Source organism: Tachyglossus aculeatus, chromosome 19, assembly GCF_015852505.1.
Source record: "Tachyglossus aculeatus isolate mTacAcu1 chromosome 19, mTacAcu1.pri, whole genome shotgun sequence".
Lineage (NCBI taxonomy): Eukaryota > Metazoa > Chordata > Mammalia > Monotremata > Tachyglossidae > Tachyglossus > Tachyglossus aculeatus.
The window spans coordinates 9,722,190-9,738,828 of NC_052084.1; the positions used below are offsets into that span (position 1 = coordinate 9,722,190).

At 44.1% G+C, this 16,639-nt stretch overlaps 1 protein-coding gene across 2 annotated transcripts in view; it reads right to left on the bottom strand.

Moving 5' to 3' along the window:
- TGFB2 (transforming growth factor beta 2) overlaps nt 1-16,639 on the bottom strand; it is a 70,986-nt gene that overhangs the window by 13,952 nt on the left and 40,395 nt on the right. For both annotated transcript variants that reach the window (XM_038761055.1, XM_038761056.1), the window contains one exon: nt 10,272-10,435. In XM_038761055.1, coding sequence (XP_038616983.1) covers nt 10,272-10,435 — 164 coding nt within the window. The remainder of the gene's footprint in view (nt 1-10,271; nt 10,436-16,639) is intronic.

The following is a 16,639-nucleotide window of genomic DNA, read 5'->3' on the forward strand; positions in this document are numbered from 1 at the left end:
ATGATGTAACTGAGGCACAGAGAAGTTAAGGGACCTGCCCAAGGTCACACAGCAGAAAAGCAGCAGAGTCAGGATCAGGATCCAGGTCCTCCGGACTCCATAGCCAGTAAGCCATGCTTTTTCTCTACAAATAATACATAATCTATTTTTCTGCAGATTCATGATTTCCCTGATACTGAGTTTTCAAACTACAAGCCTCGAAGGCCACAAATCTTAACTTAAACGGAGCTCTCTCTTCCTTGATGACAAGCATGTATCTGTTTTCCTTGATTAACTCCTACAGGTCATGTTGGGGAGGGGAGGGAAAGTGCGGGGGGGGGATTGACCTAATGATATTATCTCTTAAAGAGGGTAATTATAAATTGCTCCTAGCAGAGCAGAGTGAAAAGAACACAAACTTTCCCATCTGATTGAAAAGCCCCAATCTTTTTATGGTGAATACTAGACAAATTAGGCCCCTGCCTTTTCCTCCATTGGACAGCCTTCTTAATCCATTTGTGTAAATTAAATTGTAAAAGATTTTGTAATGATACTTGGAAATCAAAATTGGCTGCCTCTAAACTAGCTACCACCCAGAGCGACGTTCAGATTTCACCTTTATTACATTATTGATGTATCCATATATACACATATCTAGAGCCATAGCCTTTGGCAAGTCTTGGGGCCCTTCATTGAATTACGCAATTCTCGATACAAAAGGATCCTTTCATTTCTTCTATTACTCACTTTCAGCCAGCTCTGGAGTGGAAGGAGGCAGAGAGTCACAGGGTAACGTTACCCTACAGTTGGGGCTAAAAGAAGCGAATTCTGGGTAAAAAATTACGGCCAAAAGGGACCTGAAGAACTCTAGGCGAAATATGGGAATTCTCCTTGGGAGTTAGCCTAGACACGAAGACTGGCGCCTTTTAGAATCCTGGGAAAACCTAACACCAGATCTCTAAGAAATGCCGGTGGCCACACAGGCGCTGCGATCAAATTAGGCCGAACCCAGAGTGCAAATTCTATCTGACTTCTAACTGTGGATTCACAGACTGAAGCCATTTGGGTTGGATGTAGAAGGCAGGCCCTTCGTAGGGGCTTTATTTTTGCTTTCAGGTTATGTTCCAATGGGCTTCTCCATGAACCAGGATCCCCAAGTGCAAAAACTACTCCCAAGCACTCTGGAAGCTCCGTTTCTCATTCAGGAAGCCAGGGTAATAGGAGGTTTGCATGCCAGATATGTATACCGGACGATAAAATGAAATGCTGACTGTTCTAGCAAGGTTATGCATCTACTGAAACATATAAGTAGAAAAGTGTGTGTTACAATTGAGTGTCTACGCCCATGTAAAATGCTGGACTTCGACCACAGACAGTTTTCTCCTATGTCGAAACCATTCCAGAGTGGCACGGCAACACTTCAGGAAGCTGCATTAGCTGCATTCAGAACACCCGGATATTATTTAGGAAATAGAACAGGCAATTTCCTATAGTACACCCTGATGCCCTGGTGCTTGCTACTGTAGAGCTGGAATGCCAGCATGAATCAAAAAATAGTTATATTAAAAGACATTTGAAATTTAGTTCATCTTTAACTGTCCGCTTCCACTTCTGCTTCAAACATGGATTTTCGGGCTGAAAAAAATCCCACAATTCAGAGGGTGATTAAAAAACAAAACTAAAACCCAATAAGGCCTAGTGGAAAAAGCCTGAGCCTGGGGGTCTGAGGACTTGGGTTTGAATTCCTGGTCTGCCACTTGCTTGCTGTGTGACCAAGCCACTCACTTGGCCAAGTCACTTAACTTCTCTGTGCCTCAGTTTTCCTAATTGCAAAACGGGGATTCCATGCCTGATCCCCCTCCAAATTAGACTGTGACCACCGTGTGGGACAGGGACTGTGTCCAAACTGATTAACTTGTATCTACTCCAGCCCTAGCACAGTGCTTGACACAGAGTAAGTGCCTGACAAACAGTAACAGTAATAATAACAATAATACCCTAGAGGGAAGGGAGATTGGGGAGGGCAGCAGGGGTATAACTATCCACTGCACATTAGTCCTGACATTTCTTTCTCATCCTCCTACTTCCCCAGTACCACAGGGGGGAAAAGAGGGAAAAGAAGGGTGGTGGGGAGGAGAACTGAATGGCATTGTTGGGGAGGCAGGAAAAGAGGGGGAAAGAGTGCCAAGAGATAGCAGAACCTACATTTAAAAAACCACCAGAAATACAGAGGTAGAAACCAGGTACCACTTCCAAATCTGTTCTCTACTTCTGTTCTAGCCCTTCTTAGAAAAACCAATAACAACTCACTCAAACCTAAAAAACATGCTTTTTCATGGAAAAAGCAGCAAAAGTATATATCCTTAGTTGAAATCCTGAAGTTCTACTCACATCAACCTCACTTACTCAAAGGCCAACTGAGCGACAGCAGGCATATCCTGCTGGGATTGTCTTTGGGACCGAGTAGGAGGAGAGGGGAGACTCGCAAGACAAAACAATTCATTTTGGGTTGGTACCGACTCTTCGTATCACATTTCCAATAAAGCCTGACACGGAGAAAGAATTTCCAGCCATCAGAAAGGTCCCAGTCTTTATGAGGTCCAGAGACCTGGAAAAAAATGGCTTCCACTGCCACAAAAATTCCTCCAAGGCCTAAAAGCCAAACTGTAATTGCCTCTGCACTAAACTCTCTTGGTTGGAGATGGGGTTTCTTCAGGGGAGCCTGTGAAACTCAACACACAGATTCCTCAGAAATGGTTCAAAAGACCCAGCACTTATCCTGACTCTTTCTTTTTTTTTCTCTTTTGTAAGACCCCTTTCATAGAGGCTTTAAACAATAGATATATCCTCCGCAGCTTCACTGGTCTCACAGCCTGGGCCCAGGCAAAGAGTGTGTTCATGAAGGAGCTCTTTAAGGGAAAACTGCACCAGAGATCCACGTCACTGCATGAAATATGTTCTTTATAACCAGATGTTCATGCAAATAGGTGTACCTGTCATAGATGCACATGAGTAATTGTAGGGTTAAAAATAATAATTAGAGCATTTAATAAGTGCTACTAGGTGTGAAGGAATGTGTTAAATGCTGGGATAGATAGAAAATAATCAATTCAGACAGAGTCCCTGTTCAAAACATGGCTCCCAACCCAGGAGGTAGAGAAAGCCGGTAGTTTATTCCCACTTTACAGCTGAGAATAGAGGCACAGGAAGGTTAAATTGACCTCCAAGCACTTAGTACAGTGTTCTGCACATAGTAAGCGCTCGATAAATACTATTGATTGATTGATTTACCAAAGTCACAGAGCAGGCCAGTATATGGAATTAGAACCCGGGTCTCCTGCTCTTTCCACTAGGTCATGCTGCCTACCATTATAAAGAATAGTATCAATTGTACCTACCTTGCACTTAACACATAGTACACACTTAATTCATGTCATAATTACTATTGACTAGATCTTTTTTTAAGCTACTTCCTCTTTTGTAAATGCAGGTCATTCAAACACACATACACACAGAAGACGGTACTAGTCTGTATGAAGTCTTTAGCCAAACTTCTCCTGCTACTGCCCAACAGTTCTCTCCAGAACACTGCACTAAGTGTTTGTCACCTTGTAAGTCTGTTTTTAAGTCCACTTGAAGTATGTTCAATCACTTCACTTAGTATACACGGGACTTTCTGCTGATGACAGAGGTGCAGTGATACAACAGAGTACAATCTTTTACTCAGACTAGGTGGAAAAGTAGGAAAAAAATAGGTCAGCTAAACAGATAGACTCCATAAGTCTATATTTTGGTCCTTCTAAAGCTCCTTTCTTTAGCAATGGAAGCATTAGTTGTTCTAAAAATGTAGGTTGCAGAATGCTACAGCTGAAGTAATTCACAAAAAATACATCTGAACTCCATATATCCAGGAAGCTCTGATATAGTAATAGTGAGTCAGTTTCCTTACCTGTAAAATGGGAATTAAAAACTTGTTTTTCCTCCTTCTTAGACTGTGAGCTTAGACTGTGGGACAGGAACTGTGTCCAACCTGATTACCTTGTATCTACTCCAGCATTTAGTTCAGTGCTTAGCAATTAGAAAGCACTTACTACTACAGTTATTATTATTATTGTTGTTAATAATTATTATAATAGTATATATTAAGCAGTTAGTGTGCAAAGCACCGTACTATTTTCCTGTCTTTTCTGAAACATTATGATTATGTGGTAGATCTAAACTTTGTGTATGTGTGTGTGTGTGCATATTCACATCTGCGAAGGGAGAGAAAAAGACAAACAGATAAAGAGACTGACAGGCAGACAGTAGATCCACAATATGCTTTCATTCATTCATTCAATCAATCGTATTTATTGAGTGCTTACTGTGTGCGGAGCACTGTACTAAGCGCTTGGGAAGTACAAGTTTGCAACATATAAAGACGGTCCCTACCCAACAGCGGGCTCACAGTCTAGAAACCTTCAGAGTTTAAAGGTCCTGGTGTAGAAGGTGGGATTTTATAAGTGTGAGTAACTGGTTGATAAAGCTGAAGCATACCAAACAATCTCTTCATCATCATGTACCTAAAAAGACCGCTGCTGTCAAAGCTATTCAAAAGCATTGCTCTCCTGCAGAGTTCAGTGAAGACATGAAACGCACACTACCATATACACTACCCCTCTTACCCCCAAAGACACTATGTATAACCAAAAAATAAATCTAGTCCATAATACCTTCCAGTCTTTTAGTTTTGTTGATCATTTTATTTGCCCATAATACCATAAATGCAACTGTATTTCCATGACGATAGAAAAACTCAGTTACTCAGATTACCCAGAGATTGGGCCAGTTTGGGATTTAGGGATTCTGGATAATCACGTTTTACCAAATGATGGTGATGAGTATGCTTTTCTCTATAGGTGAGGGTTGGACTCTGTGCTTAAAAAAATATTTAGATACTAATCGTTTTGTATAAGCCTGGTACCTTTCATTTGAAGAGAGGCACTGGGCTGCGTATGTCTGCTCTGTGGCGCCTGAGAGAGGTTTAGAGTTAAGGGGATTGTATGCAGTAAAACGTAAGACAACAGGAGCTCAGTATAACCCTTTTCAGTAGCACTTTTTCTAAGCCTAATTTAACAGCCACTCAGTTTCTGTGGCTGACCTTTTTTTTATTTTGTAAACCCCTGGGCAAAATGAGAAATGAAAGCTAAACTCTGTGTGGGTCTGCATGCGTGTGCATGAGAGAGAGAGAGAGAGAGAGAGAGAGAGAGAGAGAGAGAGAGAGAAAGAGAGAAAGAGAGAGAGAGAGAGAGAGAAAGAGTGCCTGTATTGGAGAGGTGGGATAAGAAGGAAAGCTTTGATTAACTCTATCAGTACCACAACCAGATTACATCATCCACAGAATCAACTCACTTTTGTGGCCACAAAGTCCGTTAAGAAATGTAATCCCAGCTCTCTTACCTAGAACTAAACCCTCTGTTTGTTTCCATAAGTTTTGCCATGAGGTATCATTTTGGGAGAGATGTAGAGTTTAAAATTCTGTTATATGGACTGCACACCAACAATATTCATGAAAGTGTGTCCACCACATGCTCTCACGCTTCATTTTTTTTTCTGTGATGCAGGAGATTCATTCTCATATGAGAGAATCCTTAAAGCTCAGGCTAGGGACTTTAGCTACACCTTAACAACTCCAAATTTGAATCTTTATCTCCTCATGCTAAATAATTGTACTTACTATGTTCCAAGCACTGTATTAAGCACTGGCAGAGATACAATTGGGTTGAACACAGTCGTTGTCCCACATAGGGCTCACAGTCTTAATCCCCATTTTACAGATGAGGTAACTGAAGCCCAGGGAAGTGAAGTGACTTGCCCAAGGTCACACAACAGGTAAGTGGTGGAGCTGGGATTAGAACCCAGGTCCTCTCACTCCAAGGCCCATGCTTGTCCACTAGGCCATGTAAAGATTCCTTCCCCCTACCAACACTTCCCCACTGCAAAATACAATGGAGCTCAAAACTTTCCTTAATCAATCAGTCAATCAATCTGTAGTATTTATTGACCATTTATCATGTGCAGAGCACTGTACTCAGTGCTTGGAGGAGTATAATACAACAGAGTCTGTAGACATGCTCCTTGTCTACAGAGAAGCAGCGTGGCTCAGTGGAAACAGAATGGGCTTGGGAATCAGTGGTCATGTGTTCAAATCCTGGCTCCACCAATTGTCAGCTGTGTGACTTTGGGCAAGTCACTTAACTTCTCTGGGCCTCAGTTCCCTCATCTGTACAATGGGGATTAAGACTGTGAGCCCCCCGCAGGACAACCTGATCACCTTGTAACTTCCCCAGCGCTTAAAACAGTGCTTTGCACATAGTAAGCACTTACTAAATGCTATCGTTATTATTATTATTATTATTGTCCCCAAGGAGTTTACAGCCTATCACTTCCAGGTACCTTCCAAGATACATGTTTCCAACTGGATTCTTATATATTTATTACGTTTAATTCCCAGTCATTGGTATTTATGTTTGTGTAATTGTGCTTGTCCTTTCCCTTCTCTATTTCTGCCTCAGTAACTCCCCAGATACCCCGGTAAAATGCTCTGCTCCCAGAGGGTGGTCTTTACTGTCCGACAGGGAGAAGTGCTTGCTGCTGCATTTTTTTTGTGGGATACTGGGTGAGGGGGTGGATGGGTTCCTGTAATTTTTTGCCCAGGTTTATATAAAGTGAAATATAAGCAATCCCCTGATGCAGTTCATTGAATATGTGCTGAGGACAGGGAGGTGGGTGGGGAACCACACTGTCCAGGGATAATTAGTGAAAGTTGTGGGTGAGGAAAGAATTTGGGGGGCGAGTACATTTTTGAAACTAGTTCTAAGGTTGTCCTAAACGCTTTTAAGTTTTTACGAACTGCACCTCCCTGCAGGGTCAGTAAAATCCCCTGGGGTTGTCACGCAGACAAGAGCAAACCTTGTAAACTAACAAATGACAGTCATATCACCACCAATCCAACCCCCAGTAAAGCACCGATGTCCATGATGCATTAAACCACTCTTCCATCAAGAGAGTCCTTAAAGTCCAAGCCTCAGTTTACATTTCCTTGAAATATATTCCAACTCTCCTCCTCTTCTCAGGCTGCCTCCCGAGTTGTCTAGCGATCCAGTTAGGCTCTGACTTCTGGAGAAAGCTCACGTTAACTCAACGCAATCCTCCTCTAATGATTAATGGGGAAAACTTGGCAGCTTTTATTCCTTCAGTCCATCAGGTACAGATATATGCAGCCTCACGCCAGCACCGTGATGAAAGGTGGAAATCTGGCTGCCTCTCTCATGATGCTTCATGATGTATGACCAAAACATCTCCCTGCTTCCCTACAGAGTTATCCAAACATGTGACTGCTCAGTGGTCTGGCACTAATAAGTCACCTGGAAAACAACAGGGTGGCTACTTTCCACTATGGCAGGAGGGGAGAGGACCCCCGTCCTGCTAATCACTCAGGAGGAAGATGGTGCCCTGGTTGTTCCCAGAATGCTCCCTCTCTGCCTCTACTTTGGGAGAGATTTCATCATAAATACAGGAGCATTTTAATCAAAGAAAGATGTTTTTGAGTTCTTAAAGTGGCTGAGAGCGTGATGAATATCAAAGGTTCAAAGAAATTCCCAAAACATCAGAGCTTTATCTGATAAAATTCCCATAAAAGTTGCATTTGACATAAATCTTTAAAAACACAGCAAGGGGCACTGGCAGCGGGCAAGCTTGCTTATTAAATCTTATTTTTTCTCTCTCTCTAAAAGCATTTTATCCCTCAAGTACTATCTCAAATCTTGGTGTTTTTCTGAAATCAAACAGGGATCATACCAACTAGTAGTTTTAGGTGGCTATTATGCTAGCAAGGGGCTGAGGGAGGCTAGTCTAATCAAACTGAATTCTATTCCCTCTCCAAAATGTTGGCAGACTTTGGAGAGAGTTAAAGGTTGAGATTCCTCCAGAAGCCAGATGGAGTTCCCTGGATTTCACTCATAGGGAGAGATGAAGAGGCAGCATTTCTTTTGTAGTCCAGAAAGATGAGTCTGGAGCCTTTTCTCCCTTTGGCCTGCCCCTCTGCCCCCTCCCCACGAGGGTCCTGGAGGAATCCGAAGCCAAACCAGGGGTCCCCGTCACCTGAGGGTGGGCACTGGGGGGTGAAATGGTGCTTCACAGCCAACATGGAGACCCTCTACACCAGAACTGTTTCACGCCCTACCAGGCTCCAGAATAAAGCTGGGCATTGTCCTGTCTTCCAGCAGGTTCTGGGAGCAGTAGAGGTTGGGGAAGACCTTTTGAGTCCCCGCTGGAGACTACACATTATGTTCCTTCTAGACTGTAAGTGTGTTGTGGGCCCAGGCAATGTGTCTACCAACTCCTTGCATTGTATTTTCCCAAGTGCTTAAAACAGTGCTCTGCCACTCTGCAGGTGCTCAATAAATACCAATAAGTCAAATAAATATCACTAAGTGCTCAATAAATCCTGTCCCGGAAACACCGCATCCCCTCTAAGCTCCTCCCCATGTTCTCCTCTTGAAATCACAACGAAGAGTTGGCACCCTAACAAGAAGCTCCACGGATAGATGCTGCACATGATTAAAAGCAGTACCCGAGCCAACCATGTGCTCATCTGTTCTAACTTGCCACAGCCCTCCACACACATACACCTCAACAGCTCTAGCAACCAATACTGCCCTGCTAGAAATAAAAACACTCCTAAGTCCGAGATCACCATAAAACTAGAGAGGACAACAATTTACTCTGTTGTTTTCACACTACAGAGAATACCTCTTGAGTCCAAACTGCCTGAGTTTATTTGGGGATTTCGGTCAGTAAACTCTCTCGGGGGTACAGATCACTTAAAAGACTTGACTCTCACCCCTTGCCCCCACCCCCTTCTAACTTGCCAAACCACAGCTCTCCCCATCTTAAGGCTGTGAGTCCACCTTCTCCAGGAGGCCTTCCCAGATTCATTGTTTATCTAACTAAATCAGTCGATTCAACTGGATACAGCTGAGCCCTTCCATGTGAAAAGTTTCAATGCTTTTTTTTTCTCCCAGAGACAAGATTAAAAACCAAGAATTACTAATATTTCTATAGCTCCTTTTGGCAAGTTTCTACTTCAGATAACTAGAAGCAGGAACACAATATTTGAATAGATATTAACAGAAACAGCTTGACCTAGTGAAAAGAGCATGGACCTGGGATTTAGAAGGACCTGGGTCCTACTCCTGGCTCTGCCACATGTCGGCTGTGTGACCCTGGGCAAGTCACTTAACTTCTTCGTGCCTCAGTTACTTCATCTGTAAAATGTGGATTAAGACTGGGAGTCCCAGTGAGACATGGACTGTGTCCAGTCTGATTAGCTTGTATCTAACTCGGCACTCAGCATGGTGCCTGGCATGTAGTAAGTGCTTAACAGATACCACAAAAAGCCTGAACTGAAATTACCTTCCATCCTCTCCATCTGACTATCTTGGCATCCATCTTCTCTGTTCCTCTGGGGCCTCCCTTCTCGTTTTCCCACAGATCTGGTTTGCCCAAGCCAGCTCTGGCTTTCAGAAGGGCTACCCGAGTCTCTAGGGGTCACAGGGTGGGAGGAAGCCACAGAAGTGACCCCCTTCTTGAGATCTTCAACCTGAGAAGGCCGGTTGGTCTCTGAGATTCACCATCAATCGGAGAAATAGTCTGAATCTTCTGGATCCAGGACCAATTTAACCTCCCTCTCAGAATTGCAGTGAACCCCCCCACCAACCTAGCTTTTGGTGAGAACCACGCAAACCCTCAAGCATTAATTCTGGGGGGGTAGATGAAGCAAATAGTCAGTGTAAATGCCTCCTTCTTTCTGGAGGGAATCCCTGGGAGGAACAGCCGTCAGTGCCCCCATCTCAATGGCTTCCTGAAAGTGAGATGGCTTAAAGTGCTTTGCTAGGGAGAGAGCAAGGAATAGAGCCACGGGTGTAGTGCTGGCGGAGAAACAGCAGCCGACCCGGGCGCTGGAGGAGTGTCAAGAACATTAACCCCAGGCAAGTAAATCCGGGAATTGATCTGCACGGCTGTATTACCTACCACCAGACGAAAATTCAAAAGTGGCTCATTCTTAGGTATTCTAGAATAGATCCTACAATGTGGACCCTTACCTCACTTGGAGAAGAGGTGCTTAGAACAGTGCCTGGAAGGTTGGAAGCGCTTATCAAACCCCATCATTGTTATTACGACAACGGAAAGACTATAATGGACCTGTGAAGCCACAGTTCAAGCCAGACGGGAGAAGTCAGTCGCTTTACCTGATAGAGTTCTATTCGTTGTTCAGACACCCGGGCCTTGGGATTCTGCAAACGGAAAACCCTGAACTCGGCCTTTACCAGGTTGGAGGCGTTCTTCTCCATTGCCGAGACGTCGAATCTGACAATCCGGAAGTACGGTCTGTAAAAGGTGGCTGGGATGGAATCTGTAAGAAGTTACAGTAATCTTTTAAGAGGAGAAATTTCACTGTTCTCGCCAAACAAGATAGTCTCACGAAACTGTCAGGGAAATAGCTACGATATGATTCAGTTTCCAATGGCTAATTTAATATCGTTAACAATTTAACCAGAAAAATAAACATGTGTGTTTCATTACCAGAATAGCAGATTAATGGAGATTAACAAACTGTTTCCAACTCTGTCGAGAGCATGCAGTTAACCCCCGCCTTTGAAAGATGAATTTGGGGTGAAAAACCTAGGTGATTTTGAATCAGAATGAATTCACAGCAGACTTTCAGGCTTGCATACACCCTAATCGGATGTGCCAAGAAAATAGCTCATAATGGCAAGCAGTTTGCCCTGTGTATTTTTTTTTCCTTGAAAGTCTGGCGTAAAAATGTCTAGCCTCATCCAGGCTCACATATTGATTTTTTTTTCTGGTTTAAATATTTTGATTTTCATTAAGCACAAAGAGGATTAAGAAAGGTGGGGCAGAAGAGAAGGGGTTTGAATGAACGCTACCACCACAGGCACACAGGAACTCCTCCAGAGGGACAGTAACCAGAGTTGAAGCTCACTGTGGGCTTCGCTCTAAATCCCTACTCAAAGGGAATGGACTTTTTGGCTGAGTTGGGCTGAATTCCCTGTCAACAGCAACAGCAAGGGATCCTGTCACTTCTGTGTCTTGTTTAGGACAGTCATGGAGAGATAAAATAAAATATACCTGCTCCAGTTCTTTGTTCAGCCATGCTGCCCTCTGCCTAAACCAAAAAGACAGTAGATAAAAGCATTCTTCCTGATTATCCATACATTGCTTCTGGCCCCAGAGTTGTGATTTGGAGCCAGGTAGATTTGATTCTAAAAAAGGGTCTCTACCTCACCAGTCCAAAGAAATTCAATCTCCAATGATCCCAATGTAACGGATCATTGGTTTACTCTGCTTTTGCAGAACAGTACATCACTAGGGAGGGATAAATTCTAATTCCATAATCTTTCAATATCTAGTAAATTACTAAAGCCTAGGTCCACTGGCCCAGAGTCCTAAGCCATTCATTCATTCAATTGTATTTATTGAGAGATTACTGTGTGCAGAGCACTGTACTAAGCGCTTGGGAGAGTACCATACAACAATAAACTGACACATTCCCTGTCCACAATGAGCTTATAGTGTACTGGACAAATAAGTCATTCCAATAAGAGTTTGAAAATGATCCTCCAGCAATCACCATTCTCATTCTACTTCTCCATCCTACTGATGTCCCAGTCATCAGACTCATTACACATTGGTCTTTTCAGCCACACTCGCAATCAGTAGCATCATCTTCAAAAACAGACAACAGATCTTTCTCTCTCTCTCCTCCTCCTTCCCTCACATACACATTTATCAATTTACAATATGATCAGTTTCTCCCACAAAGTAACATTTATTGAGTGTCCATTTTTAATGGTATTTGTTAGGCGCTTACTATGTGCCAGGCACTGAACTAAGCACTGGGGTGGATACAAGCTAATCAGGTTGGGCAAGGTCTTAATCACCATTTTGAAGATGAGGCACAGAGAAGTTAAGTGGCTTGCCCAAGGTCACACAGCAGATAAATGGCAGAGCGGGAATTGGAACTCACATACTTTTGAATCCCAGGCCTATGATCTATCCACTAGGCCACCCTGCTTCTACTTCGTGCGGTGCACTGCATGGGGTCCTTGTGGGAGGACAGTAATAATAGCAATAATAATAACAATGCTGGTATTTTTTTAAGCCTTTACTATGTTCCAAGCATCGTGGTGAGCACTGGGATAGGTGTGAAGTAATTAGGTTAACAGAAGTCCTTACCACCCTCAGGGCACATACATGAAGACAGAGGGAGAAGTATTTTATCCCCATTTTCTAGATGAGGAAACAGAGACCCAGAGAAGTTAAGTGACTTGTCCAAGGTCACTCAATGGGCAAGTGGCAGGGGTGGGATGAGAATTCAGGTCTCCTGACTCCGAGGTTCAAGCTCTTTCTGTTAGGCTTCACTGTCTCCTGACTAAAGAATGCAGAATAAAAGTGACCCCTCCCCCGTCCACAAGGACCTTACCCTCTAACAGGGGAAACAAACATACAGATATTTACAACTAGCAAAATTGATTGAATGGTTAATGACGCTAATGAGAAGTTGGTTACATCTGAAAGACTCTTTTTCTCCCAAAAGTGCAAATTGCCTTATCCCTTTCTCTCCGCTTCTCAGTCTATATCCTGGCCACATGACCGGGCCAGGAGCACCACCAGGGACCGGGGTTGGAAGCCACATGCAGTGGCACCGAGGAGGCTCCCATGTGGCACGCTATTTCACCCAGTATTTCATCCGGAATCCTCCAGCAGCCGAGCGGCTGCATTTATTCCGCAGTGCGGTCTCATTATTAGACAGCAGAAGCTTTAAACGTTCTTTGAAAGCGCATCTTAAATGAGTGGAACTAATTCAATGTGTTTCCTGTTGTTAGGAAAAGTAAACAACTATTCCTTTCCTTTCTTTTTTTTCCCCTCATCCAGGCAGGGTTCACATACACAAACATACCCCCACACACCCCATAAGCCTCAATCTTATCCTTCCATCAGGATTTGTAAATAAAGACCCTAGAGATTTATTTTTATTCTCTTTTATGTTTATTAAACTTTGCAGGGTTTTTCTTTTCCTAGCTGGTCTCTGGCCTACCAGCACGTTCCCCTGCTACCCCTGCCCCTCTCTCTTCGCATTGACTCGGAACAGAGCAATCACTTTTTTTCTTCTTTCTAAGCAAATCACCCACATGGCCACACTGAAGCAACACATGCAAATATTTATAGGAATAGCTTGATTGTTATTGATAACTGTTGTTATGTTTTCTATACCTTGGCAGGGATCCCACTCCTCTCGTGGCTATTTTAACCATTGAAACCATTTCAGCTCCCTGATGACACCAGCCCCAGGTACTTTCAATGAGGAGAAGCAACTTCACGCGTAGGTGAGATTATTCTTGGGCGATCCCACCACTCCGTTTGGCTCAAGACCTTTGCCTTCCACATGGTGAAGTTCTGTGCCTTGAGCAGTGATGGAATGCTCATGTTCAGAAGACAGAAATTGCCCTCTCTTTAGTTATTGCTGTCTCTGGTTGCCACTGGCTACCATTTGCCACAGGTCAAGGGCCTCATGCCTGACTCAGGAACTTGAACAGATTGTCCAATGCAACTGGAGTGGGAAAGCTAATTGCTATTTTCTCATACCCATTCTCAGGATACTAAGCTCACTCTCTTGAAAAAGGGTCCAACATGGACAAGGTAAAAGGTCCAAACCAGCCTCGGGACAATGCCGCAGGAACTTAAAAATCATAGCCTCTGTTTAGGAGGGTAATAATCGTGGCATTTCATAAGCATTTACTATATGACCAGCACTATACTGAGCAGATCAGACACAGCCCCCGTCCCACCTGCGGCTCAGTCGAAGGGAGAGAGAATGGGTATCCTGTTTCCATTTTACAGATGAGGAAACTGAGCTCCAGAGTAGCTAAGGACTTGCTCAAAAAGGTTACACAGCAGGCAAATGGTGAAGCCAGGATTAGAAACCAGGTCCCCTGACTCCCAAGCCCAGGTTTTTTCCACTAGACCATGCTGTTCATTATGATACCTAATACTGACCTCTGTGCAACCCCAATCCCAGAGCAGCCTTGGAAGGATTTAATTTTTACCCAACCCTTCTTCAAGAATTCTGTGGTTTTTGCCCTCTCTCAGAGCTATAGCTCAGCTTGCCTTTTCTTAATCTTTGGTCCCTCCAGACCCTTTCTTCTTCGCTGTTCCATATTTCGGGAACAGTCTCTCCGTGCTCTTAAGCCTTCCCCACATACAATCCCTTGCATTCCATGCCCTGCAGGAAGTTTTTTTCCTCTAAGTGGGTGGAGTGAGAATTCCACCTCCCCCAAACATCCGTGCCAGACAACCACCCCACCCCACACTGGACCCACCTCAAGACTGCAAAGTGAGACCAGTGAAAATGGACATCAGCTAAAGAAAATTGTAAGGAGAAGGGAACATGTCAACCAACTCTGTTCTACTGTATTCTCCGAGCACTTAGAACAGTGCTCTGCACACAGTAAGTGCTCAAAAGATATGACTGATTGATAAGAAGTCATGAGTATATATGAGTCATTCACACAATAAGTATGGGAACACAGGAGCAGGCTATGATGGTACTTAGTTTTCGGGGCAGCTTGTTCCTAGCGGATGCTAGAATTTCCAGGGAGACCCAAAACCTAGTTCTTCCAACAACCTGCTTATCTCACTCCAGCCCATCTGGCTATCCTCTTCCAAATCAGAGAATTGTTAATCCCGGGATCCAATCATTGGTCTCTGTGGCCTTGGTAGACATAGGATCGGGAATTACTCAGTCTCCCCATTTCCACAATAACCATAATTATGGTATTTGGTAAGTGCTTACTATGCCCCAAGCATCGGGTTAGATACAAGATAATTTGGTCCAATACAATCTCCATCCCATACAAAGTAAGAGGGGTGACAAGTATTGAATCCCCATTTCACGATGAGGAAACTGAGGCACAGAGGAGTTAAATGATTTGCCCTTGGTCACAAGAGGCAAGTGGCCAAGCCCAGATTAGAACCCAGATGTCTTGACTCTCAGGACCACGCTCTTCTCACTTAGGTTCACCGTCACACTGAGAACTATTACCTGGACCATCAGGGAAAATTGAAAGCTTTGGAGGGCAGGGGCCTTGTCTTTCACTTCCATCATATGCTCCCAAGTACCTACTACAGGGTTCTGCACCTAGTAAGCCCTCCGAAAAAGCTCCTCCTGCCCGTGACATATCTTAGAATAGGGACCTTAGAGAAGACAAGGACTGGAGTCACATATTCTGCGCAGAACATTGCGTGTACTCAGTCGTTCCTAAACAGGACACAAGACTGCCAGGGAGCATGGTGGATAAAGCTCAGGGCTTGCAAAGGATGTCCTCATCCTGCGTCCGCTACTGACCTGCTGTGCAGCCTTCGACAACCCACCTAACCTCTCTGAGCTTTAATTTCTTCATCCAGGTAACTGGCAAACTGTCCTTCCCCTTCCCCGCAGAGTCAGTGTATGAACAAATGAGATAATGGAGGTAAAAACTGGAGGAAAAAAATAAGGTGGAATCTCCCATCAGGAGTGAAGGAAGAAAGCCTCAATCCTCCAACTTCAGGATGGAGGACCTGTGCAGAGGAATTCATTACAGTGCTGGTGACTTGCTTAGCACCACTCATGCTCGCTCTTCCCGCCAGTCCATGTTCCCGCTAAGGCAGAGTGCAGTAACGGGGCACGATGCGCTGAAAAGTACCTATACAATTTTTGTTCACGTTAATAACAATAATAATAACAGTTATTATTATTATATTTGTTAAGAGCTTACTATGTGCCAGGCACTGTACTAAGTGCTGAGGTGGATTCAAGCAAATTGGGTTAGACACGGTCCTTGTCCCACACGGGGCTCACAGTCTTCATCCCCATTTTACAGATGAGGTAACTGAGGCACAGAGAAGTGAAGTGGCCCACCCAAGGCCACCCAGAAGATAAGTGGTGGAGCTGGGATTAGAACTCCCAGGCCCAAGCTCCACCCACTAAACCGGGCCACTCCTCTAGCTACAGACAGAGCTAGGGCAAAAACCCAGGTTTCCTGATTCCCAAAACAGAGCCCTTCCTCCTAGGTTTAAGAGCAAGGCTGGATGAAAAGAAAAATACCTTGGAAAACCTAACGGATAGGCTTGTAGGCTGACGATATTATTAAGGTACCATTAATACTACAGCTGGAAGCTTGAGGAAAGAGAGAAAATATGGGTGAAACCTTCCTCCTGCTGCTTCTTGAGGAAAGAAAACAAAGTAAAACAAAAAAATGCGGCCACCAAATAGATCTCGCTGAGACCTTGGCTAAGTTCCTTCCATGAATGAACCTCTCTCACGCAGGAGGACCTCAACACATCTTACCACGAAGGCCCCAGGAAGAAACGCCCATTGTTTGGAAAGCTGGAAATAATCAGCTGGAGCCGGAGACCTCACATAACATACCCCGGGCCCTGGGTTCAAAAACAGGGGAGAGCGGTCACTTGGGCCGTGGTGTTCTGTTAATGCCAGCGCTTTCCCAAGAGCTCTTGAGGTCTCCAGCCTACCAAAGTGGTCCTTGGAGACCTCACAAGT